This window comes from Ostrea edulis, chromosome 4 (assembly GCF_947568905.1).
Source record: "Ostrea edulis chromosome 4, xbOstEdul1.1, whole genome shotgun sequence".
Classification (NCBI taxonomy): domain Eukaryota; kingdom Metazoa; phylum Mollusca; class Bivalvia; order Ostreida; family Ostreidae; genus Ostrea; species Ostrea edulis.
The window spans coordinates 91,900,381-91,927,534 of NC_079167.1; the positions used below are offsets into that span (position 1 = coordinate 91,900,381).

The window sequence follows — 27,154 nt, forward strand, 5'->3', positions numbered from 1 at the left end:
GGCATCCTTTCCGCAATATGAGACAGGAATTTCATTATCAGACTGTAGGTACGTTCTTGCCAGATACCTGATGGATAACAACATATTCTAAAAATGCTTTGCCGTGCATCTGTGGTTATGCTGATAGGGGAAAGTATTGACATGAGAACACATAGCATAGTATGATGGAATCAACCATGAATTGCTTGGAAATGTGTATGTTATCCTGCAATTCAAATTTGATAGCAATGAATTATTAATATCAACAGTTATTGATGCTGGATTCGGGTTGCATTTCTTTTGTGTGTCTCTATATATATACTTTATTTGAAATTTTCTTTCAACTGAAATGTAAATAAATGTAGCAACTTAATTATTTCTTTGTATGTTTGAAGCTAGATTAAATCTGATTTTTGTCTGAAGTTTGAAGTTCTTTTGGGTTGTCAAAGTTACAGCAGTAAGTGAAATTTTGAAATTCAGTAAGAACAAAAATTAAGCAACCTGTTTTTAATCTAATTTTCATTAAATTAAAACTTTCAGAAAGAAAGAGCTTACGTCTTGTTGATGTCATTGAGGGAACAACTCTAGGAACTCCTTGTATACAAAATATAAGCTACATTAAATGGATTTTATCACACATTTAGGAATAGATCTTGGTTCCTACTGCTTTTCAAGTTCAATGTAAAAAGCAAAGATGATGGGTAGATAATTTCCAGAATTCCTTTTGTACAGCATGTAATCCACATCTCTCTTTTAGTGTCCATGAGATTTCTAGAAATTGCTCCTTGCTTAAAGATATTCATATTAAAGTGAAGTGGAAAAGGTCAAGGTCATTGAAGGGAAATTATGGAATTCATTGTGTATAAGATGTAAAACTGTATTTCCAGTCTGAGTTTTATAACATTTTTGCATAAAGGTCTTGGTGATTATTGGTTTTCTTAGTCAGTGTGAAACATCAAGGTCACCAGAAGGAAACAATTCTTGTTTATTTTAAAATTTTATTTTGTTATTTCTTTCTTTTTGAAGTTTTAGCAGTAGCTTGCATAATATGTTTCAAGGTCAAATGTTAAAGATCAAGATCATTTAGAGGGAAATAAAAAACTTTGTGCTACATTTTGAAATCCATTTTTGGCATACCTATCATGTTGATAATTTTACCAATTCCAACAAACAAACTGTTAACTGTCTGGTATAAAAAACAGTCAAAACTTTAGGACCAATTTCAAAAACTGTGGAATGGTAACTGTACCTTACACAAACATCATGTGAAAGGTCAAGGTCCCTTGCATTCCTCTGATGCATGAATCTGAGTGTATTTGCTGCTTAATTTCATTTACAAATCTAGGGATGTTCTCTTACACAGAGACCTGGGGATTCTTTTATCTTAAAAGATCAAAGACAAGGTCTTAGAGTATGCCATTTTAGTGTACATTGAAAAATGTCATGTTGAAAGGGGATGCCATATTTTGCACAGCCATATTTGATTTCTTTTTTCTTGACTAATTATTGAAAATGTCTACATGTAGGCTGAGTATTTGTTGACATCAAAAGAGAGATCTCACATGAGGAAAGCCATGATACAGTACGATACATCCAGGTTTGTAGAATTACTAAGATACCGGTGTACTACACACTGTACAATGTACAGTGTACTCCACTTATATTGAAATTGCTTACATTGAACTATCTGTTATATTGAATAAATCCCCAATGACATTAAATTGAGTATAGTTCTACATCAGTTATCTTGAACTTTGGATATAATGAACAATGCAGGTTGGTCCCCTAGATTTCAATATATCCAGAGTAGAGTGTATATATACTTTGTATATTAACTACAATTACTTATACATGTATATCTAAATTCCTTAGAAGATACACACTGTACAAAGTCAACCCATGTATGATTATATATTACATGTATGTTTAGGTTACCTAATGTATGAATTTCATTGTTTGGCATCAATATTTTGTGGTGATGCAATATATAGTCAGTATCCAGAGCAATGCTTCTTTAAAAATGAAGGTGAAGTAGAGCAATGCTTCTTTAAAATGATGGTGAAGTAGAGCAATGCTTCTTTAAGATGAAGGTGAAGTAGAGCAATGCTTCTTTAAAATGATGGTGAAGTAGAGCAATGCTTCTTTAAGATGAAGGTGAAGTAGAGCAATGCTTCTTTAAAATGAAGGTGAAGTAGAGCAATGTTTCTATAAGATGAAAGTGAAGTAGAGCAATGCTTCTTTAAGATGAAGGTGAAGTAGAGCAATGCTTCTTTAAAATGAAGGTGAAGTAGAGCAATGCTTCTTTAAAATGAAGGTGAAGTAGAGCAATGCTTCTTTAAGATGAAGGTGAAGTAGAGCAATGTTTCTATAAGATGAAGGTGAAGTAGAGCAATGCTTCTTTAAAATGAAGGTGAAGTAGAGCAATGCTTCTTTAAAATGAAGGTGAAGTAGAGCAATGCTTCTTTAAAATGAAGGTGAAGTAGAGCAATGCTTCTTTAAGATGAAGGTGAAGTAGAGCAATGCTTCTTTAAGATGAAGGTGAAGTAAAGCAATGCTTCTTTAAAATGAAGGTGAAGTAGAGCAATGCTTCTTTAAAATGATGGTGAAGTATTCCAAACAGTACAGATATATTGTATTATCATAAACTTCATTAATATGTATGGAAGTTTGATTGGTTTTAACTGAATCATGATTGATATGGACCATTGCGGATAATCTCTTACAATGAAAGTTACTTGGAGATAGAAATATTCTGTCAAAACCAGACCTTCTTTAGATCACAAAGAGGACCAACCACTAAATGTTGAACTTTTCACATTTTAGAAACATTGTGGATTTTTATAACAAGATATCCTTGATACTGGACACACAGTCCAAGAAGACTCTGTGGAAATTTATCCTCCTCAAGCTGACCCCTCCTCACCAGGAGTACTGTCTGAACAAAATCAACCTCTCTGAGGAAGTCTTACTAGGTATTACTGTCGAGACATTTCAATACATTTTTTCATTGAATATAGGTAATATTTAAAAAAAAAAATCTTTTTCAAATCTATTGCAAAGCTGATGAAGTGCTCTCTCTCTCTCTCTTTCAGAGGTAGCAGCACTTCCGAGACACATCGAAAAAGCAGACGGGAAGAGTAGGTCACATAATCTGATTTCACACTTTTTAAGTCGCGCTTTCACGCGTGGGTAACAAATTTTCACACTTTCACTTGTGGGCAACAAATTCTCACACTTTCCCAAATTTCATTAAAAAAATAAGTCATAATTAGACTGTCACCGAGTGTTTAAAATTGTTGTGTCTCATATTAGTAAAAAAACATAAACACTTACCTGTCATCCCTAGGTAATCTTCTACACGAATATTATTGCCAATATCTTCAATTATTGTTATTACCCGAGTCTAATTCAATGATGATTCACGGCTTATTTCATATATATTTGTTTCTTTGGTGATAGTGCTCAACAAAACACATTACTATTCTTCACCATGCCTCCAAGTGATATAATCATGAGCCCAATAGGTTTATAGGGTTAGTGAATTGAGGAAACATGAAAGAATAAATCATTATACCTAGGTACCTTTCTTCAGTGTACGAAATAAAATTGTGGTTGCAAATGATGACATGAACGTGAATTGATGCAATGAACTATCAGTTGAAAATTAAACAAAAATAATGCTTATTCGTTATTTTCAGTGGACTTGACACATAGTGATAAATTTTTAATTATGAAATTGATTCATAAATGTTTTCAAAGTAATTAGTTTGGGCGGAATTTACACAGTCTGTTCATGTTTCAAAACCATGATACTTGTACATACATGAGTATTGTATGGGAAATGTGTCAAAATATGGGTTGTTGTAATGCCAATGAAAATCTCACCCAAGACACCCAAACCTCACCCTTAAATGAGCAAGATCTCGCCTTTGGCCCATTGAATTTATCCCATGAATGCTAGTATCCTAGGTAATATTTTGAGGGTTATTTTGTGAAAAGATGCACAAAAAGTAGTCTTCTGGAATAATAATGATCACACTTGGTTAGGACTGAAATGATATGATACTTCACGATACATCAGACTCAAGGTAAACAATAGTCTGAACGTTTTTTGATGCTATTTTGTCCCTCATGCAGGTAAAAATAAGTACTGGCTGAGCCTAATGTATTTTACTGAATGCATTTGTAATTAATGTATCAAACCAAAAATCAAAGCAATGAATCGAACATTGAATCAAACATTTATATTGAACAGTATCGATATTTCGGTGAATGGTTTCAGCCCTACACTTGGTATAGACTTGAATACTGATAGAAATCTGAGATAAATTAGCTTTCTGTTAATGAATTTAATGGTGAATGTTAGCAATTTGATTAGTCTTCCCAAATTTAGCACACCTATTACTTATTATATTTCCTTCATAACCAGGAGATCGTGAGTGCGGGCCCCACTCGTGCCATGACCATGTCAAACCTAAGACATTTTAACATAGGTAGTGATTGCTCCATTGCCAAACGCTCGGCATATAGAAGTAAGAATCATGGGTCTTTCAGATGTGACCTTAAAAACGGAGGTCCCGTGTTCCGACAGGCGTTGGCTTGTTAAAGAACCCTCACTGCTACGGCCCTGAGCGCTAAGCATAGGTCTGAATTTGTGTTTCTTCATCTACAGCTGGCAATGTCTCAATATGAGTGGAAAATTCTTGATGGGATGTAAAACAAACAAACAATCATTTAGTGATTATAATGCTTCCTGCTAGTGTCTCTATATGGGATTGATCCCAGGATCCTATGGCCGAAAGAATTGTCAGGGATATGAAACATGGAACATAATGACTGTTGCACCATGTATCAAAATCTTAATTTCTAAATACTATACATAACACATGCAAACACTGACTGAACTATTTTTTATAGGATGAAGTCAATTGATTAATTCATTGTAGGTAATTTATTAAAGATATTTTGTGGATTTTCAGAAAATTCTAGAACCTTGACACCTAAATCAAAACCACAGTTGGCATCATTCCAGCAGCAGTGTGATTATTTGTTAACTTCCAGAGAGAGAACACTTCTAAAGAGATCTCTGAGAACGTATGCACATAACAGGTACCTGCACTATTGAACAGTATAACTGTGCAAGACATGCTGAAGGGTATTTATAAATTATAAACAGATTCCAACATAATTCATCCATTTAATAAGACTTTGAAACATGAAAGTTGTAACCCAACTTCTTGTTTCTTTTTCATACACTGTAAAATTACCCATTTTCATGGGGTCAAATTTTTGTGGTGAGAGGAAAGATTTACGCCTTGTTTTTGTTTTTTGTTTTTATCTTTTATTGTCGCGAAGTAAAATATTGTGTCAGAAAACTCAGAGTGTCTCCGGATACTATCCTTATGTTAGATGACCTTATGTGTGTGGGGGTGATTGGAATTTGTAAGTACGTGTAGCAATACCATGGAAACGGTGCAAACTGTAGTCTTTGTGTCATTTTTGCACAGGAATGTGGAGAGTTTAATTCAGTCCCTAGAGCTGATTCTAGACACCCCCTCCAAACACACCCTCTGGATGTATATAATACCTCTACTGATCACAGAACACCAGAAATACACCAGAGAGAGGCTCAACATTCCAACCACAAACAGAAGTACGTATATATAGCACAAATTTCCTGTTTCTGAAGATAAAATTATCAAAATTCATCCGTTAATTACATGTAATCTGTTTATGTTGGAAGGTATTCCTATTCTGGGACCTCCTGGTCTCCCGGTGTAGTACTGTAATATATCAAGGACAATCCCAGTAAACAAGTACTAGGACTTCAGCAAGAGATTACGATGATAGAAGTTTATAATCAAGCGGCTTTTATGGGAAATTTGTGTAGATCTTTACTTTTTTTTGGTCTGTTGGAATTATATTTCATGTACATGTTCTATAATTTCAGATTCTTTCAAGTCGGGAATCTCTAGAAGTCATTTTGGATCAACAAAGAGCACTACATATGGAAACAATGATGAGGATTTCAAATATGGTACACATTTACTGGTTATTTTTATTCCCTGATTCAGGGGCATATAAGTTTTGTATGTTCATATGTGTGTGACAAAACACTTAAACTTTGCATATAACTTTTGAACTGGGAGAGGGCTTTGATTTGAACTAGGTGTATATTGTTTCACAAAACGAAGATTTAATCAAGCTTTTGGGGTCGTAGAATTGTTTAATACTAATTGATCTTTTTCTGTAGTAGGAGCAGCTGCAAGTGCTCTAAAAAGGAGTAAAGGCAGATCCCACAGGGTAAGATTATTTTTATTTTAGTCAAGGGTAAAGGCAGATCCCACTGGGTAAGATTATTTTTATTTTAGTCAAGGGTAAAGGCAGATCCCACTGGGTAAGATTATTTTTATTTTAGTCAGGGGTAAAGGCAGATCCCACTGGGTAAGATCATTTTTATTTTAGTCAGGTGTAAAGGCAGATCCCATTGGGTAAGATCATTTTTATTTTAGTCCTTTCTGACATGAAAAGCCATGAAATTCTGCAGTTTGCATACTTGGATCATTTCGAAATTTTCTAAGATAGTCTATTGTTTTTTTCCCCTTCAGTCCACCTACTCATCAGATGAGGATATCCGGGATAGAAGTATAAGGTCAGGGGTGAGAAAGGCTAGAGGTCGTTTGTGGAAGAAGATGCATCCTGGGTACACCTACTCGTCAGATGACATTGATCTTATTGGCAAACATGGATATGGTTAGTTATAGCAATGCTAAAAATTATGTATTCATGTTTTTGTCTGTATAAATAAAATTTATTCAGCCAAGGATTAGATCCAGATCATCATCAGAATTAAGTTGTGCTTTGGATTTTAGTTTTTTAATTTCCATCCAGAATAAAGTATGCAGAAATTTCTTTCTTTTCTAGATTTTGAGAGAAGCAGAGGTGGTTCTGGGAAGGGTTATGATGTTGCTTTGATGAAGGAATTAGAAGAAACTAGAAAGGCTGTCCAAGAAGCGAAGAAAGCATTCCAAAGTAACAGAGGATCAGGTACAGTTACAATACTGGGACATAGAAAATAGACTTCTAATTTGTAGTTAAGATAAAATCTGTTAACTTTAATTTCATTCATTGATATCGTAGTAAAGATTGAATATGTTTACTTTAATGTCATTCAAAGATACTCTAGTAAAGATGAATGAACAAATTTAATGTCATTATGAGATATGATTTCAATCTCTAAGACCATAAATATATTATCGTGCAAATTTTTTTTTCAGTCAGTTATAATAATCAAGACTTAAGTTCCAATATTTCTATCTGTGTTTTATTCTTCACAGAATCAGAAGAAGATATCCATTCAGCCACTAAATATGTGACAGTAATCCCTATTCCTCAGTTTGAACACACCCCTCTCAGTCATCATGATAGCCCCTTACTGAATGGACACACCCACTCCAACAGCCTTCCAAATGGATTGAATGAACCCCCTGAAATCATTTTCACCAGTGAGTCAGACAGCGAAGTAGACATTCACCCAAGCATGACCAAATCCCTGTTTTCTCTGAATTCCAAGGATTCGTTTAACACCAGGGCACTGACTGCCTTAAAGGAACTGGATGCAGCCATGGCAGCAGAAGCATCTGATCTAGAGTTAGGTCCCCTCGGAATGAAGAGGATGGGAGGGAATGCATTGCCAACATCATCTCAGTCACAATCCTCCACAAATGAAGATACTGACCCCGATACAGATCTAGTGGCCATACCACCACCCCCAGGTCTGTAAAAAGTTCAGTACAAGAGCTCATGATTCTATACACAATGCTTTCAGATCAGTAGTTTTGATATTACATGCTTGTTGTAGATCTTGTTCATTTTCACACCATTTTATAGTGTAATATTGTTTTGAATGTCTATCTTATATTTAAAAATACTTTAACATGTTGATATTTGAAATTGAAAAGAAATCCAATATGAAAGCAGTCATAAATTGAGCATCAAACTTACTGTTCTGCACAAATGTAACACTACATGTAGTGTGTATGAATTCTGTATCTGCTATGGACTATTTGTTGGCATTGAATGCTGATGTTAGATGACCTCTATCTTATAGCTCCTCCTCCTCCACCTCCTCCCCCTCCCCCTTCTCTCGTCACAGATGTGGGCGTGTCGGCTCATCAGGTCAATGTTAAACGGATCAACTGGGAAAAGATTGACCCAGATAAAGTGGAAAATACTGTCTGGGAACAGGTACATAGATTGGTTTAAAATCAGATCTTTAGATCCACTATGACACATAGTAACAAACAATATGAAAAAGATCTCAAGATCTGCTTCTGATAACATTGCAAGTACATAAATGAACAAAATATTTTCAGAGTCTATGAAATCTAAATGAACCAAACTGGAAACCTAGAGAGGAAAAAGGAGTTTAAATTAGCTCTGAAGAATTGAATAGCCTGTTACCTGATGTATTTTCTTGAGTTTAATCTCCTATACACAATATTACAATTTATCTATACAGCTGGGAAATGATGACTTGGATGATGTCATTAAGTACCTGGAATTAGAAAATCACTTCAGCACCCAAAACAAAAGAACCAGTGAGTGGCTTTTGATTTTTTTGTGTGCTTTTGCAATGTTAGATGCAGAAATTTCAAGGGAGAATACTTGTGCTCTACATTTATACATGTAAATGCTTACAAGTACCTATGGCTTATTGATTTTAAAATAATGTGAATCATTCAATTGTGATAGTGATGGCTGTCATTTGTGTCTAAATGCATATGTTGGCAGATGTAATGTACATCAAAGTTTTTGTTTTGTGTGTTGTAGGGGTACCTGAGAAAAGAAATGAAATTTATATACTAAATCCCAAAAAGGCTTATAATATTTGTGAGTAGTATTTATACTAAAAAGTCAGATATATGAACTGGTAGCTCATCCCATGTATGGTAGATTTTTGAAACCTTTCATTTATTGTTGACTTTTATTTATGTTGCTTTGCACCTATCGGTTGGTTGGTCTGTTGTTATGTATGTCGGTCGGTAGACCACATGTTGTACCCTCAATATCTTAAGAACCATTCACTTGATCATAATGATATTTCATATGTGGGTTGTTTAGGTGTGGAAGAGGACCCCTATTGATTTTGAGGTCAAAAGTCAAGGGTCAATTAACTCTAAACAGGAAGATATTGTCCACCCATTATCACGAGAACCCTTTCCTTGACAGACACCAAACTTGGTACACTGGTATATCCTAAGGAGTAAATGACCCCTATTGATTTTGAGGTCACATGCTCAAAGGTCAAGGGTCAAACTGGACATAAGAATATACTGTCAGTTCAATATCTTGAAAATCCTTTGCATAACAGACATCAAACTTGGTACACTGGTACATTCTTAGGAGAAAATAACCCCTATTGATTTTGAGGACACACGGTAAAAGGTCAAGGGTCAAATTGGACATGGGAATATACTGTCTGCTCAATATTTTGAGAACCCTTTGCTTGACAGACATTAAACTTGGCACACCTTAAGGAGTACATAGCCCCTATTGATTCTGAGGTCACATGGTCAAAGGTCAAGGGTCAAACTGGACAAAGGAAGATGCTGTTCACTCAATATCTTGAGAACCCTGTGCTTGACAGACATAAAACTTGGTACACTTTTACAGCCTCAGGAGTTGATGATCCCTATTGATTTTGAGGTCATGTGATCAAAGGTCAAACTGAACATAGGAAAATAATGTCCGTTCAATATTTTGCGAACCTTTTGCTTGAATGACATCAAACTTGGTACACTCATACATCATAAGGAGTAGATGACACCTATTGATTTTGGGTTCTCATGGTCAAAGGTCAAGGTCAAACTGGACATAGTAATATATTGTCTCCTGTATTTTAAGAATCATTTGCTTGATTAACACCAAACTTGGTATTCTGGTATATCCTAAGGATTAGATGACCCCTTTTGATTTTTAGGTCACATGGTCAAAAGCTAAGAGTCAATACGCTCTGGACATAGGAAGATAATGTCTGCTTAATATCTTGAATTGTTTTTGGCACTACTACATATGTATCAATTAAGTGATTCATGTGTTTAACCCTTTTCAATTTTGCACCATGGGGACATATATGTTTCACAAACATTTCTTGTTTTATAGAGTTTAGTATTTTGTTACCTAACAAATGTATTATGCCATAAGGCCAAAATAAATTTTATTTGTTTGGCATTTGCGTCCAATCCACAAAAAGTGATGTCTGAGAAAATTTTATTGACATTTTATCCCAATAATTTTTTTCTTCGATGTATCAATCTGGAATTCTGAAACATTTTCATTTGAATATTATGCAACATTAGTTCAAATCATCTGTGCATTTTAAGATTCATGCAATCTTCATTCAAAGCATTTTCTATGCCTTTTCGAGCATTCACATTATGAAACAACATGGCAGACATGCCATATTTAAAGCATAGTTCAATGGTTTAACTCTGCTCAAATAATGGAAAAGTATCGTGTCAAACAGAATATACCAGTTTGATATAGGCCTTACTTAGTACGATGTTCTCGTGGACTCACTAGACAAAACAGGTTGCAAATGAAAAAGTTGATAAATTTTGGTGTAAAATTGAATTGACATATTCCATCCAGATGGCTAAGATTACAATTACACGTAAATAATTCTTGATTTGATGTTGTCAATCCACATTTAAATATAACAAAATAGGATTTTCTGAGTTGTGTTTTAATGAAATGAAACCAAATGTGTTTAGTATTTCACATTTAAATACATGTTAGAAATGCCAAATCAGTATGAGAAAAAAATTATAATTTTACAGTTTCTTCTAGAATATTTTCCACTGAAACTTTTACATTTTTAGACATGTATATGACATTATTATATACCCATCAATGTATCGTTCTTTGATACTGTGGATTTCACAGCGTGTGATCCGGTTTTCCGGATCACAACTCTGGTTTTCTGATTCCGTATCAGTATCCTCTGAAACTGATGTTGTCACAATGCATCAACGCAAAGGGGGTATATAATAAATTTATCATTACTACAGTAACTTGATCGGAAGAGTTGGATCACGTCTCGTTGACAGGCGCGGATCATCAGATCAAACTCGACACTTTGCGATCATAGAAATTTCATAGAAATAAGCACCCCGACACAGGCAGACGAGGTAAATTACACCACCCCTTATACCATGCGACACAGGTAAACAGCAATGTCTGTCTATTGTCCCGATTTCTGATTGGCCAGTTCAGAAATGACGCGGGATTTCAAATTCCGGTTGGAAATGGGGGTTTGTTGTCGTAAAATGGGAGATATTTTTAGAAAATCGGGATTTCAGGGTAGTTTTGCAATCCAAATCGGGATATCGGGATTTGCCTTTTCAACTGCTTCAAATCGGGAGAATCCCGCACAAATCGGGAAAGTTGGCATTTATGCCTGTCCCAGCAGTTTCAGGTTAGCAACCCTAAACCAACAATTTTGGCAATGGACATTAATTTTTTAAGACTACCACTCGCCGTCACTTGATCTTTCTGAGTATTATATGGAAAGTGATTGCATCTTTGAGACAGTAAATATTTTCAGAAATAAATACATATCAGTGTTTAATATTTATCAGAAGATCTGATACCAAATTAAGGTTATAACAATGTATTTGCTCATCTTTTGCTATTGTCCTTGTTGCCTTTAATGTACTTAAACAATTACTCCAATGTTTGTTTTCTAGGTGCTTTGGTATCATTTTCAGTGCATGCAGTATGAAGTTGTATCCTATTTACATAGTTTTTGTTGGTAAAGTCTGTGTACTTAAGATTTTATACACCTGTTGGGGAGTATATGTATGGTTGGTGACACTCTTGTTTGCAGCCATATTACTAGGACACCTTAGACTGTCTGTGGAGGACATGAAACTAGCCCTGTATGAAATGGATGAAGAAATCCTTACCCCAGAACTTCTTAGACAGCTTGTGGCATTTGCTCCCAGCAAAACAGAGGTAAGAGTTCTCAATCAGTCTAGGCATTATGCAATTTTAATTGTGTAAGTTTTTATGCCCCCATGATTGGAGATTGAGGGGCATATAGTTTGTGGTCTGTCTGTCTGTTTGTCTGCGAAAACTTTTATCTTAGCCATAACTTTTGAATGGGCGATGATGGGGCTAAATTCTTATTTCACATTCCTTGTGACAAGACCTTTCTTATGGTACCAAAAAATTTTGACATTGTGACCTTCATTTTACCTGCTTTTCAATTTGAAAAACTTTAACCTTGCATGGCCATGAGTTTTGAATGTTTATAGTGATAGGGCTTTCATATTTCACATGTGTGTTTAGCAAATTTATTTTACCTCATGACCTGGAAGGTTGACCTACTTTTGAAAAAGTTTAACCTTTGTCATAACATTCGAATGTTTAGTGATGGGGCTTTCATGTTTCTTGTGACAAGACCTATCTTTTGGTAACATAAATACTTTGCTGCCATATGGGGGCATCAGTGTTCCATATACACATCTTGTTGGATGCTTTTACTGATTACATTAAACAAGGAGTTATTTGGTTGATTTGACAGATGGAGCACTTTAATGCTTTTGATGGTGAGATGGATGAACTTAGTAAACCAGACATATTTGCATACGAGGTACAGATATGAATATTTAGTGTAAATGTGATGATTCACTAGTCCTGTGTATGTTTCTCCTAGCTCAAGTTTCTTGCATGTTTCTCCAAATGTCATGCTGATTTCCCTGATAAATTTTAGTTTTTGCTTGTGTTTTATCTCGCCCTTTATTTAGCTCACCTGAACTTTTCTGATTGAAATTTGTCTGTTGTCGGCTTCGGAAACTTTCCACATTTTCATCTTCTTCTCCTCTAGAACCATTGGGCCAATTTCAACCAAACTTGACACAAAGCATCCTTGGATGAAGGGGATGCCCCTTTCAAAGGGGAGATAATCGCAAAAATAGGGTGGGGTTATTTAAAAATCTTCTCAAGAACCACTGGGCCAGAAAAGCTTAAATTTACTTGAAAGCTTCCTGACATAGTGCAGATTCAAGTGTGTTCAAATACCCTGGAGGTATGCCGGGGTAACAATAGGGGATCAATGTTTTAAATGCGAATATATAAAGAAAATCTTAAAAAATCTTCTTAAGAACCACTGGGCCAGAAGAGTGGAGATTTACCTGAAAGCTGATATAGAGTAGATTCAAATTTGTTCAGATCATGGCCCCTGAGGGTAGGATGGGACCACAATAGGGGATCTAAGTTTTACATGCTGATATATAGGAAACTATTCTTCTCAAGAAGCACTGGGCCAATTTCAGTCAAACTTGATACAAATCATCCTTAGGTGAAGGTGATTCAAGTTTGTTCAAATGAAGAGTCGTGTCCCTTCAAAGGGGAGATAATCTTAAAAATGCAAATATGGGGTGGGGTCATTTAAAAATCTTCTCAAGAACCACTGGGCCAGAAGAGCTTAAATTTACATGAAAGCTTCCTGACAAAGTGAAGATTCAAGTTTGTAAGAATCATGACCCCTGGGGCTAGGGTGGGGCCACAATAGGGGATCAAAGTTTTACATGCGAATGTATAGGAAACCAAACTTGGCATAAAGCATCCTTAAATGAAATTTGTTAATATGAAATGTCATACCCGTCTATAAGGCATATGATAATTAATGAATTTGTAGTCAAGTTTAATAATTAAGTTTGATAATTAATGAAATTTTAGTCATTACCTTTGAAAAGTTTTGAAGCTACTTGTATATTGATAGTTTTGCTCAAGTTTGTTTATTGCTAGGAACTGCTCCTCAGGTGAGTGATGTGGCTCATGGGCCTCTCGTTATCATTTTTCTTGCAAATGCTGTTAAATTCTAGATCAGAGAGAAAGAGAGAGAGAGAGATTCTCAAATTTTCAGGACAAATGAAAAAAGTTTTACATAAGATGGCTAAAAATAGTAAAACTGTACAAATAAGCAAGCACTAAATCTACAAACATATTTGTTTATTTTGATTTGGCAATATACTAATCCATGTTTTCTAGGAAGCGCATTAGGACTGATCCACAATGCACAGTGATATGGGGGGACTTAATTCTCAAGTAGGACAAGTTAATTAATGATGATAATCAGTGCAAAAATTAACTTATACCCAGTGAGATTCCTTATTATACACTGTGAATAAGTTTAAAAAATTCACATCAATTCAAAAAGACGAAAGAAAGTCATCAAAGTAGAGCAACTCATGAAACAGCCTAGAAAGTCAAATAGTCATCGGACATCCCCGTAGAGATTATGATAAAATAGACTATTATTGAATTGCAAAAAAACCTGATGAAGAGTTTGGTTTTGTCTGATAATTGCTCAAGTCAACCAATGGATTATTCTGTCATGAAAGACGCGCATGCAAAGCATTGAAAAACTAGACTAGCTCGCAGTCCTGTAAACCAGTACGTAATCTAGTAAACTAGCATGTAAAACTAGTCAAGAGGGTTATAAGCTAAAAATGAAATGGAAAATATGGCTGTAGTATTGTGAACATGATCAACCGGGTAGATGGAACACAGAATCCTCAGTCTGTTCAACGACAATATTTCCTTTTTGCTTTCTTTTGGTATGTAGCAGTCATTCAGATTCGATCGCCGCTGGACAGTTAGCTCATTTGGTAGAGCACCTGACTAGTGATTCAGGGGACCCGGGTTTGAATCCCGGTCTGGTCTGTTGCATTTTCTCACTTCCTGCTTTATTTGGTGCCGTATACCACCCCTGGAACTGACAGGTGAAAATGCCTGCCCGGGGGATAAAGATCCTGGGTTGATGTCTTCAAGTGTGAAGACATTTAAGGAGAAAGGAATGTAGTGGTCAGCCGGATTCGATCGCTGGTGGCCAGTTAGCTCAGTTGGTAGAGCACCTGACTAGTGATTCAGGGGGTCCAGGTTGGAATCCCGGTCTGGTCCATTGCAATTTCTCCCTTATCTAACCAACTTGGGTCATGTATTGTCATGTCCTCCAATCAGTGATTACTGTCATTAGTCTCCTGGAATGCATTACTGGCAAATTTTTCTTGGTTTTTACAGAGGAATGGCGTTTGTTGACTTGTTAGCGGAAGTCTGTTGTTTCCTCTGTATTGTTTCTGGCAGACATCGCTACTGATAAGATAAATGCAGATATTAGCATTGCAGAAATATTTTTCCCGATGTTTCATAACTGACACGTAACAGAACTGCTAAAACTTTCAAGTGTCTGAACTATATTTGTATAATTGATACCTGAGGTCTGAGCATGTTTTGAACCCTCCATTAAGGAAAGAGTATCTAGTCTAGCCCTTACTACCATGCCCTTCAGATTTCTGGGGCATCCAAAGGTTGCTATAGGAGGTTCTTTGAAAACATCAGCCATTCGTTTCTTGGTATACAGATTAAGCAGATGTTTTCTCAGAATACCTTTGAGGTTCTTGAGGATGGAATGGTAGGTAGTGACTATAGTGGAGCCCTGTCATTTTGTACTGGAGTAGGCACTGTTGATCTTGTCATGAAATCTCATCAATTTCAGACTGTACCTTGCAAGCATCATATCCTCTGTTTGTCAGATGTGTCTGGAGGATGGAAAGTAGTCAGAGTAGAGCAGATTCAAGTGGCTAAACTCTTAGGCACACATTTGAAAGTATGGAATACGAGTCAGTGAACTTAGTGTGGAGATAGAACTCAATTTTCCTATTTATCGATGTGGCTGTGGTATCCAAGAAAGTATTCTTGGAGGTGGAAATTTCCACAGTTACCTTAATGGAATAGTGGAAAGAGTTTGCAAATGTGATAAAGTCCTTTGCGCTTTCACCACCATCAGCCCAACTCAGTTCATCTCGATGCCATCTTTGAAACGCAGCCAACTAAGATTTTATTGGTGAATTCTTTTGGAAGCTACATTTTAGTTTCCATGGACATGCCACTGATTTGCAGGTAGTGTTCACCATTGAATGAACATAAGCTTCAAGAAGCTGAATGAGTAATTCAGTTGAAGGACATTGAATGATTCCAACCCTCTCTACACGCCTCAATGCCCTCATCATGTGAAATGTTAGTGTAGATTGAAGTAACATCCATGGTCGTAAGGAGGATGTAATCTGGCTAGCCCGATGAAGGGATTTTATTTAGGTAATCAGACGTGTCCTTCAGGTATGACGGTAAATCCTCTACATGCTGATGGAGATGTAAATCAATAAATTCAGACCTTTTCACAATACCTGATGGGAATGTCTATTGGAGGGCTTGGCATATTTTCTTGGCAGAGAACTCCTTGGTGGAGTCAGACCGTAACTTTTTACAAAAAGCGTTCATGTAAGAGGTGCATGTTGATGAGCGTCTGTTAAAGTAGTTCCACCCACAGGCACCTGAAGTATGGATATTACTAACCCCCCACCCCCCCCTTTTCATAATTTTTTTTTTGGTGGCAATAATTTCTCAGAAATGTATGAATTCCCAGTCTATCTCATCCCTCTTTCGATTCATGTAATCATTTCGCGCTTTTTGTAAGCTTTAGAGATTGGCCTTCTACCGGTATAATAAAATACACAAGGTAAGAAACAAAAATTTGTAAACAAACAGGGAGTCCCCGTTTCGGGGCACATTTTCCAAGTAATTACAGCGTTACCTAAGGAATTTTGGCGAGCGGCAAGTCAGGGAGATGTCATACTACAAGTCTCTTCAACTCAAAACCCATCTCATCTCTTTTATTTGACACAATCTTGCGTGCATTGATTGGACATGGCTTCATCTCTTCCACTGGCAGCCAAAAAGGAGGTCACAGAGTACGAATATATGATGTGTCATGTGATTGGTCCGCGAATAATCCCGAGACCCTTCAGATGATCCCGAGACTAAGCAATGTCTTTGCGAACCAATCACACGGCGCATACAACAAATGTGTATTTTATTATACCGGTAGAAGGCCAATCTCTAAAGCTTACAAAAAGCATGAAATGATTACATGAATCGAAAGAGGGATGAAATAGACTGGGAATTCAAACATTTCAGAGAAATTATAGCCACCAAAAAAAAAATTATGAAAAGGGGGGAGGGGGGTAGTAATATCCATACTTCAGGTGCCTGTGGTTCCACCCTCCTGTGATGTCATAAGATTTTGCAAAATCAATGCTTTATTTAGATTTATGCATGATATTACCAAAAGTTTTGTTGGAGTCTTTACCAGTGGTTATTGTAAAAAAAAAAATCTTGCTAAACATGCATAAATCAAAAGTATAAGTTATATATAAATTTTCTAGATATTGAATCCAAGGGCAATAACTCTGTTTTCATTGAATCCTTAATCAAGTTCATTATGTGATATATTTTCTTTATTTTTTACTAAAATTTTAAATAGTTTTCTAAAGGAACAGTTTCGATAAATAATCATGAATACTAATATATCGTTTTAACTAGTTTTTGTGAAATTTTGATGATACTGTTGAAGAAAAATTGTAATTTTCTGACGTTGATATATGATTTTGTATATGTATGTCTCACATCTTAAAAAGTGTGATGGATGACCTATATATTTTATTTGATAATTTATTCGTTTTAACTCAAATAAATTGAAATAAATACACATTTTAAACTTTTATCAGATAATGATGCGAGTATGGAGTTACCTTAAGTACTTGTCTTTGTTCATATCAACAACAGTAGAATCTTTGCCTTTTCTTCATGATGACAATATTATCCCAGTTTTATGCTAGCTTTTTGTACATCTTTTACTATCTGTAGCCATCTTTTTAAAAACTTATTCATGTCCCGAGAAAGGGACAGGTCCTCTGAAAAATTTGACAGTCAATTCTTGGTCATTTTAGTGCTTTTTATAGTTATTGTATTTGACAGACAGAGAGAGAGAGAGAGAGAGAGAGAGAGAGAGAGAGAGAGAGAGAGAGAGAGAGTATATAGAATGTTTCACTGTTAATGACATGCACTTTGTACTTGAAGATGAGCAGAGTGCCAGGATATGAACAGAGACTAAAGGCATTACTCTTCAAAGGGAATTTCAATGAGAAAATCACTGAAATGAAGGAGGTACTTATACCACTCAACTTGCTCGTGAGAAAGAAAGAACTTATAGATTCACAAATACTTTAATTTGACCTGATTTTCATGAAAATTTCAAACTACATTGATAACAGATGAATTTATTGTGGAATGAAATATAGAATTCTAATGACAATAGCAAATTCAAAAGTACTATTTAGAATGATGTCACGATTTAAATTTGAATTTCCTGCCATTTCCTGTTTGCAGGTAAAATATCACTATTTTCCTATTGTCTTCAGAAGGTATTATTAAGCACCATGTTTTAGCCACAATCAAATTGAGATATGTTAAGTTTTATAAATTTCGAGCATGGCATAACGATTTAAGTTTAAATTTGGGGTCAGAAATTTGAAAAATTGAACTGGTCATTCTTCCTATTGTCACAGAACCTTCAATACATTAGAAAAGCATCCAAGGAACTGAGGCACAGCAGAAAATTAGCCAAGTTACTGGAGGTAGGAATGTTGTAACATGTACATTGTAGACGTTTATAGACCTTGTACATGGAAATGATACGAAATACATGTTCACATTTTACCTTCAGCTGATACTTGCCATGGGAAATTACATGAACAAGGGGAATCAAAGAGTCGGAGAGGCATTTGGATTTAAAATATCATTTTTATCACAGGTACTTATGTGCTAACAACTTTTGATATGTACAAATGAAAAGAGAATACCAACTTATTTGAAAAGAATATCATATATACTGGTGAATGAATTGTTTTCTTTATGTTAGAAGTGTTTTGGTCACCTGAGTCTTATCTGTTCCTGTCTATCATGAACTTTTGAACATTTTGAATTTTTTATGAACATCTAGCAAAGAAACTGGATTGTTAGTTAGAATGAGTATGAAGCCATCTTCTAAATTTGTTGAAATTCATGGGCCCTGGGCCAGGGATTTAAGGCTTCAGGATAGGGCTAATAGATAATATATTGAATATATTTACTTACATACACTGCAAACAAATTGTGGGTGGTATTTAAAAATGTTTAACATGGGGACCTCACATTTAACTGGGGAAAAGGTTGACTATGACCTGGCGATTTGTTGCAACTGTGAATAAAGATCATTTGCCATAAGTCATGGCCATAGAAATATTTAATCCTAGGTGATAACCTCATAATGAAGAGAAATTAGAAACTCAGGCAACTGACCATGAACCTAGGTCATTTGTCCAAAGTCATGGTCACAATTTTAAAAAAGGTCAGTGATGAAGGTCAGGGTCACACCCTGAACAAAGGTCAGGGTCACTGGTAAAAAAAAATGTATGAAAAACATTTCCCCAGCTTTAAATTTGTAAATGAGACTCATACATACCAACAAAAAAATTGTCATGACCATGGACCAATGTATTTGATAAAGATCATGGTCACTGGTGGAAAAAGTTAAGAAATGATTGGGCCAGGCCATAACTTCGCAATGAAGAGAATTTTTATTTAGAGCTCATCCTTGGCACAAAGTTTGTTGTGATCCTTAAAATAATGGTCATTCATTAAAAGTTAGAAATGTTAGTCCGAGCCTGTACATGGATTGGTTTAGAGATTGATAGCTGTACTTGTTGCACCATCAACATGCAACGCTTAAGAAATAGATTTTATTTGTTAAATATAAAAGTGAATAAAATACAGTAGGGTATGAACTGCGACACTTTACGTCTGCTTACTTCATGAAGCGCTAATACACTTCATAAATGAAACGTATACCGGCATGAAATGCTAACACGCTCCATGAATGAAACGTATACCGGCATGAAGTGCTAACATGCTCCATGAATGAAACGTATACCGGCATGAAGTGCTGCTGTTCATGCCCTTGTATGTATTTGGAAAACTGAAATTGATTTCGTATCTATATTCTGTTTTCATTTCTGTCAGAGAATTCCCAGCCATTAGAATAAGTCATATTATATTTATCATGATTCATACACTCATAGTTCACATTCACGAGGAAATGGCTATCATTTCAATTGGTAAAGATATTAAAGGCAAATACATGGGAAATAAAAATATATATTTCTAATTGAAAGTTTTTCATTGTATGATACTCAGGTGACTGGTGAGGACCATGGGCCTCTTGTTTAAAAAATTGTGATTTTGATGGTTATACATCTCTGATGGGATAGTTTACATTGTTCAGATTGGTATAGTTTTTAATGTACACAAGGTAAAACTGGTATCATCATTATTGACCTGTTTTAGCTTGATATCACAATCATTGACCTGTTGTAGCTTGATATCATGATCATTAACCTGTTGTAGCTTGTTATCATGTTCATTGATCTGTTGTAGCTTGATATCAGGATTATTGACCTGTTGTAGCTTGATGTCACAATCACTGACCTGTTGTAGCTTGATATTAGGATTATTGAGCTGTTGTAGCATGATATCACAATAATTGACCTGTTGTAGCTTGATATCATGATAATTGATCTGTTGTAGGTTGATATCAGGATTATTGACCTGTTGTAGCTTGATATCATGATCATTAACCTGTTGTAGCTTGATGTCACAATCATTGACCTATTGTAGCTTAATGTCACAATTTTTGACCTGTTGTATCTGGACATCATCATTATTGACCTGTTGTAGCTTGACATCACGATCATTAATCTGTTGTAGCTTGATATCAGGATTATTGACCTGTTGTAGCTTGATATGAGGATAATTGACCTGTTGTAGCTTGATATGAGGATTATTGACCTGTTGTAGCTTGATATCACGAAGACCAAGGACAACAAGTCCACCTTTATCCATGTCCTGGCCGATGCCGTGGTCACTAGGTTCCCTGATGTCCTGACTGTGGGGGAGGATCTCAGCACGGTGATGGCAGTAGGGAAAGGAAAGCTGGCTTGTAGTGAGTACAGAGAAAAAAACTAAAACACTGCTTATTTATGTCTTATAAAAATCCTGTCTTATTCATTGTCGTACTAGTTAACTGTCATTATCACATTAGATATTAATTGAATTTAAGAGAAGTAAAATTTACAATTTATAGATGAAAGTGCATCCAGTGTCTTAAATAATGGTTTGATTGTAGTAAATGCACAATTTATTACAGTCCTGTACGTAGAATGAATTAAAAGAAATGTGTAATAAATTTTAAAGCAAAAGATTTTTTAATGTCCCAGAGATCGAGTTTTCTATGTGAGTGTATGAATTGTTTTGTATGGAGATAAATACCCATAATTTCTAGTTAAGATCAAACACAAGGAAATATACAGTGATTTTAATTAAATTGATGTAAATCATATTAAATTGTTTTAAAAAATGAAGCACCCCCCACACACATAAAAATGTGTATACTTTGAATGTACCTTTTCAGTGTCCAATATAATGTTAAATCAGGAACTTCAAGAACTCAGAAAAGTATTACAGGTATGTCTTAAGGTATTCGATATAATTCATTGTATCATTCACCTCTTACATGAACGCTTTCATTGTATCATTTTGAAGGGTTTATCAAATAAAAATAACCCACCGTAGCAATTTACAAAATTTTGATTATTGCTTGATTTATTCTACCTTGAATTTTATGTTTGAAGTCTATAGAAGGAGCCGGTTTTATTAAAAATATTTTTTAAAAGGAATTGTATTTTCAAACAAATCTCTTTGGGAAAAGTTGCATACACTTTCTATAGAAATAGGAAATAAGATTAATCATTTACTGCATGTATTTTTAAAAATAAGATTTTTTCAAATTATATCTACAGCAGATAACTCTTCCATTAAAAGTTTCAAACATATAGTCATTTACCAGTCATGTGAATTTGATCTATTTCATTTTCTTCATTATTATGCCCCCCTTTGAAAAAGAGGGGGCATATTGTTTTGCACCTGTCGATCTGTCGGTCGGTCTGTAGACCATGTGTTGTCCGCTCAATATCTTGAGAACCATTCACTTGATGATAATGATATTTCATATGTGGGTTAGTTATGAGTAGAAGAGGATCCCTATTGTTTTTCAGGTCAAAAGGTCAAGGGTCAATCTACTCTGGACATAGGAATATAATGTCCGCTCAATATCTTGAGAACCTTTTGCTTGAAAGACATCAAACTTGGCACACTGGTACATCCTAAGGAGTAAATGACCCCTATTGATTTTGAGGTCATATGGTCAAAGATCAAGGGTCAAACTGGGCATAGGAATATACTGACTATTCAATGTCTAGAGAACCCTTTGCTTGACAGACATCAAACTTGGTACGCTAGTACATCTTCAGAAGAAGATGACCCCCATTGATTTTGAGGTCACATGGTCAAGGGTCAAACTGGACATAGGAATATACTGTCCGTTAAATATCTCGAGAACCCTTTGCTTGACAGACATCAAACTTGATACACTGGTACATCTTCAAGAGAAGATGACCCCTATTGATTTTGAGGTCACATGGTCAAAGGTCAAGGGTCAAACTTGACATGGGAATATACTGTCTGCTCAGTATCTTGAGAACCCTTTTCTTGACAGACATCAAACGTGGTACACTGGTACGTCTTCAGGAGAAGACGACCCCTATTGATTTTCAGATCACATGGTCAAAGGTCAAGGGTCAAACTGGACATAGGAATATACTGTCCGTTCAATATCATGAGAACCCTTTGCTTGACAGACATCAAACGTGGTACACTGGTACGTCTTCAGGAGAAGACGACCCCTATTGATTTTCAGATCACATGGTCAAAGGTCAAGGGTCAAACTGGACATTGGAGACATTAAACTTGGTACACTGGTACATCTTCAGGAGAAGATGACACCTATTGATTTTGAGGTTGCGTGGTCAAAGGTCAAGGGTTAAACTGTACATAGGAATATACTGTCCGCTCAATATCTTGAGAACCCTTCGCTTGACAGACATCAAACTTGGTACACTGGTACATCTTCAGGAGAAGATGACTACTAATTATTTTAAGGTCACATGGTCAAAAGTCAAGGGTCAAATTGGACATAGGAATATACTGTCCGTTCAATATCTTGAGAACCCTTTGCTTGACAGACATCAAACTTGGTACACTGGTACATTTTCAGGAGTTGATGACCCCTATTGATTTTTAGGTCACATGGTCAATATACTCTTGACATAGGAAGATATTGTCTGCTCAATATTTTGAATTGATGATACTACTCTCAATCAAATGATGTGTGTGTGTATAACCCTTTTCAATTTTGCACCATGGGGGGCATATGTGTTTTACAAACATCTCTTGTTTAACAATAAACATTTACCGGTATCGCAATTTGATCAAAATTGTACAATTTCCTTATGGGATACATCAAAATAAACTACATGTCATACAAAACCAAAATGATATACTGTTCATGACAAGTAGATATTTTTTGGTGGATTCTTTGAGAACAGCAACTTTATTAATCATGTTAATTTTTTTTACTTAACGAGAGGTAATCATTTTCACAGGAAATCTCCAACACACTGGACAAATTCGGTTCTCAGAAAACCAGGAGTGTGAACGACCGATTCCAAGACGTGATGGGCGTATCCTAATGTCAGACATGAACAATAATGGGATTATTGAACAATAACGAGATTATTGAACAATAACAAGATTAATAACGGGTTATCATAATGTTTTAAAAAAGAAACTTAGCTTTAAAGGGTCTGGTTCACTTTTTTTGAAAGAAATATTTTTCATTTTTGATGTTAAAAATTTAAAATATAAGTCATTTTAATAATGTTGACAACCAAAATTTGGACCATCTGAATGCAAGGATAAGAGCATTATTTTAGCTTTCATTCTGTGTTATGTGAACAAAGACTTGAGTCTTTTTATGTGAACAAACAAACCAGTGAAACTTTAATTTTGTAATTTAAAGCATCTTCATTTTGTACAATCAATAATTTCAACTTTTAAATGACACATTTTACCTAAAGTATATATACAAGTTACTTGAGATGTGATATATATGATAGACATCCATTTATTTTGAAAACAATAACACACCTCAATCTTTGTTTTCAAGATAATTAATTGTAAGGAGTGAATTTAAGTTCCTTATAACCAAGGATTCGTTTTCCTTAATATTATAGATATAATCATTAAAGAACTATAAGGGTCATAAGTACTCCAATATACTGATTAAAATTTAACACCACATAACAAAAGTGTTGGTTCACGAATTGAAAAAGTTTGCCCTGCTGATTTGAAATTTTAGGAACATTTTTGTTGTTTGGAATTTTCTACGTAATTATATAAATGTGACCTTAATCTATCCATGCATTCCAAGTTAATTTCTAGATGTAAAAGGCATCTAAACTGTGTAAAGTTTGTGATTTTGTTTTAGCTCACCTGAGCTGAAAGCTCAAGTGAGCTTTTCTGATCGTCTGTTGTCCGTCCGTCTGTCTGTAAACTTTTTACATTTTCGACTTCTTTTCCAGAATTACTAGGCCAATTATAACCAAACTTGGCCAAAAGCATCCTTGGGTGAAGGGCTTTCAAGTTTCTTCAAATGAAGGACCATGCCCCCTTCAAAGGGGAGATAATCACAAAAATGCAAAAATAGGGTGGGGTCATTTAAAAATCTTCTCAAGAACCAATGGGCCAGAAGAGATAAAATTTACATGAAAGCTTCCTGACATAGTGCAGATTCAAGTTTGTTCAAATCATGGCCCCAAGGGGTTGGATGGGGCCACAATAGGGGATCAAAGTTTTAGATACAAATATATAGAGAAAATATTTAAAAATTTTCTTTTCAAAAACTACTGGGCCAGGAAAGTGGAAATTACATGACATGAAAGCTTTTTGACATAGTGCAAATTCAAGTTTGTTAAAATCATGGCCCCCGGGGTAAGATGAGGCGACAATAGGAGATCAAAGTTTTACCTACAAATATATAGGGAAAATCTTTAAAAATCTTCTTCTCAAGAACCACTGGGCCAGGAAAGTGGAAATTACATGACATGAAAGCTTTCTGACATAGTGCAGATTCATTTTTGTTAAAATCATGACCCATGGGAGTAAGATGAGGCAATAATCGGGGATCAAAGTTTTACATAAAAATATATAGGGAAAATCTTGAAAAATCTTCTTCTCAAGAACCACTGAGCAAGAAAAGCTGAGATTTACATGAAAGCTTCCTGACTAGTACTGATTCAAGTTTGTGAAACTCATGACCCCTGGGGTTAGGATGGGGCCAGAATATGGGATCAAAATTTTACATGACTAATGAATAGAAAAATTCTTTAAAAGATTTTCTCCTTAAGAACCATTAGGCTAAAGAAATTTACGTTTGCACAAAAGCTTCCTGACAGTGCAGATTGAAGTTAGTAAAAATCATGGTTCCAGGAGGTAAGATGGGGCCACAGTAGGGGATCAAAATTTTACATACAAATATATAGGGAAAATCATTAAAAATCTTCTTAAAAATCACTGTCCAGGGAAGTTTACATTTACATGGAAGCTTCATGATATAGTGCAGATTCAATTTTGTAAAAATCATGCCCCCTCCCCCCCAGGGGTAGGTTGGGGCCACAATAAGAATAAAAGTTTTACATGTGACTCAGGTGAGTGATGTGGCCCATGGGCCTTTTGTTTAAAAAACCCCAAAACAAGCGTATTTACAAATATTTAACATCCAATATTTATATTGCCCACAACGATGATCCAATAAATTTTCATTGAATATAAATTGCTCATGAATGATCTTGTAACCAAGAAACATGTACATATGATTTTTCCCCCTTCAAAATGAGGTCAAAATATAAAGTTTATAGGAGTACTCTTAGCCATAATAAGAAACTAGTGGCTGATGGGAAGGATATACTGAAGATTTATGGGGCCAGATAATGCTACTCTGCTGCCTACTTCTATGTTCTTAAGTATGTGAAATGTCAACACAGAGTTATTGACAGAGTTCGAGGACAACAGCTGTTTGACAAAAAGAGTACCTATTGGTTTTCACTTGTCTGTCAGTATCTCAGTCAGTTGGTAGACCAAATGTTGTCTGCTTGATATTTTGAGGACCGTTTGCTTGACAGACATATACCATACAACGAGTTATTTTTTCGTATCGCAAATTTTGTGAAAATACCCCAAAACAATGTTATTTTTTATTTACATAGTCCTTTGTGATTCTCCAAGTCACAAATTAATTGACACTTGACAGGTTTCAATTTTGTACAGAACAGACATTACTGTTATGCTTGTTGTCACTCAACAAGTTAAACAGGTACGTGTACATCTGAGTGATAATGCCTGACCACTGTTTAAGTTTCTACTCACTGAGCTATTCTTATCTTGTAAGATTTGGTACATATACGGTGTAAATTTTGCGAATTTAATTGTTTGTGATTCAAAAATACTCACAAAGAAAGCGAAAATTGGATTATCGCGAACAAAAATGTTATACGGTAACTTGTTTTATTGGTTTGTGCTATCTTACTGGTCATAGTAAGATATTAGTAAGATATTGTCTGCACAATTTCTAACCCTTTGCTTGACGGACAATCCGACATCAAACTTGGTAGATTGATTCTTAATTTCTAATGGAGTTATATGAACCCTATCGAATTTGAGGACACAAAGTCAAAGGTTAGGGGTCAATCTACTTTGGACAAAGAAAGATATATTCGTCCACTCTCGATCAGTATCTGAGAACCCTTTGTTTGATAGACATCAGAATTGGTAAATTGGCTCCCCCCAAGAAGTGGATGTTCCCAGAGTGTTGATCCAAAGGGCGAGGGTCAAACTGGACATAGTAAGATATTGTCTGCTCAATATCCTGAGCACCCTTCATTCAAACATAGTACACTGGTTCTACCTAAATAGTAGATGACTCCTGTTGATTTTGAGATCAAAGGTCAAGGGTCTGGACATACAGAGTTATTGTCCTTAATATCTGGAGAATCCTTTGCTTGACAGACATCAGACTGGTACATTAATAAATCCTAAGTAGTAGATGACTCCTATTGATTTTGAGGTCAAGGTTCAAACTACTCTGAATCTTAAAAAATAATGTCTGCTCAATATCTTGTATACCCTTTGCATAACATACATCAAACTTGCTACTAAACAGAGAACTTCGGCCTGAATGTATATCTTGTGACTGTCACATTTTTAGCTCTTCTGAGCCGAA

The 27,154-nt window shown here is 35.4% G+C and overlaps 1 protein-coding gene across 5 annotated transcripts in view; it reads left to right on the forward strand.

The window, feature by feature from the left end:
- LOC125668583 (delphilin-like) overlaps positions 1-27,154 on the forward strand; it is a 52,741-nt gene that overhangs the window by 20,560 nt on the left and 5,027 nt on the right. For 2 of the 5 annotated variants that reach the window (XM_048902872.2, XM_056164309.1), the window contains exons 8-28: positions 1,506-1,576; positions 2,803-2,951; positions 3,072-3,116; positions 4,959-5,088; positions 5,487-5,632; positions 5,930-6,016; positions 6,233-6,282; positions 6,588-6,732; positions 6,904-7,026; positions 7,317-7,754; positions 8,090-8,226; positions 8,501-8,579; positions 8,812-8,871; positions 11,870-11,997; positions 12,569-12,637; positions 17,965-18,051; positions 18,453-18,521; positions 18,611-18,697; positions 20,779-20,923; positions 21,392-21,444; positions 23,481-23,558. In XM_048902872.2, the coding sequence (XP_048758829.2) occupies positions 1,506-1,576; positions 2,803-2,951; positions 3,072-3,116; positions 4,959-5,088; positions 5,487-5,632; positions 5,930-6,016; positions 6,233-6,282; positions 6,588-6,732; positions 6,904-7,026; positions 7,317-7,754; positions 8,090-8,226; positions 8,501-8,579; positions 8,812-8,871; positions 11,870-11,997; positions 12,569-12,637; positions 17,965-18,051; positions 18,453-18,521; positions 18,611-18,697; positions 20,779-20,923; positions 21,392-21,444; positions 23,481-23,558 (2,376 nt within the window). The remainder of the gene's footprint in view (positions 1-1,505; positions 1,577-2,802; positions 2,952-3,071; positions 3,117-4,958; positions 5,089-5,486; positions 5,633-5,929; positions 6,017-6,232; positions 6,283-6,587; positions 6,733-6,903; positions 7,027-7,316; positions 7,755-8,089; positions 8,227-8,500; positions 8,580-8,811; positions 8,872-11,869; positions 11,998-12,568; positions 12,638-17,964; positions 18,052-18,452; positions 18,522-18,610; positions 18,698-20,778; positions 20,924-21,391; positions 21,445-23,480; positions 23,559-27,154) is intronic. The other 3 variants (XM_056164310.1, XM_056164311.1, XM_048902874.2) reach the window with 3 other exon arrangements.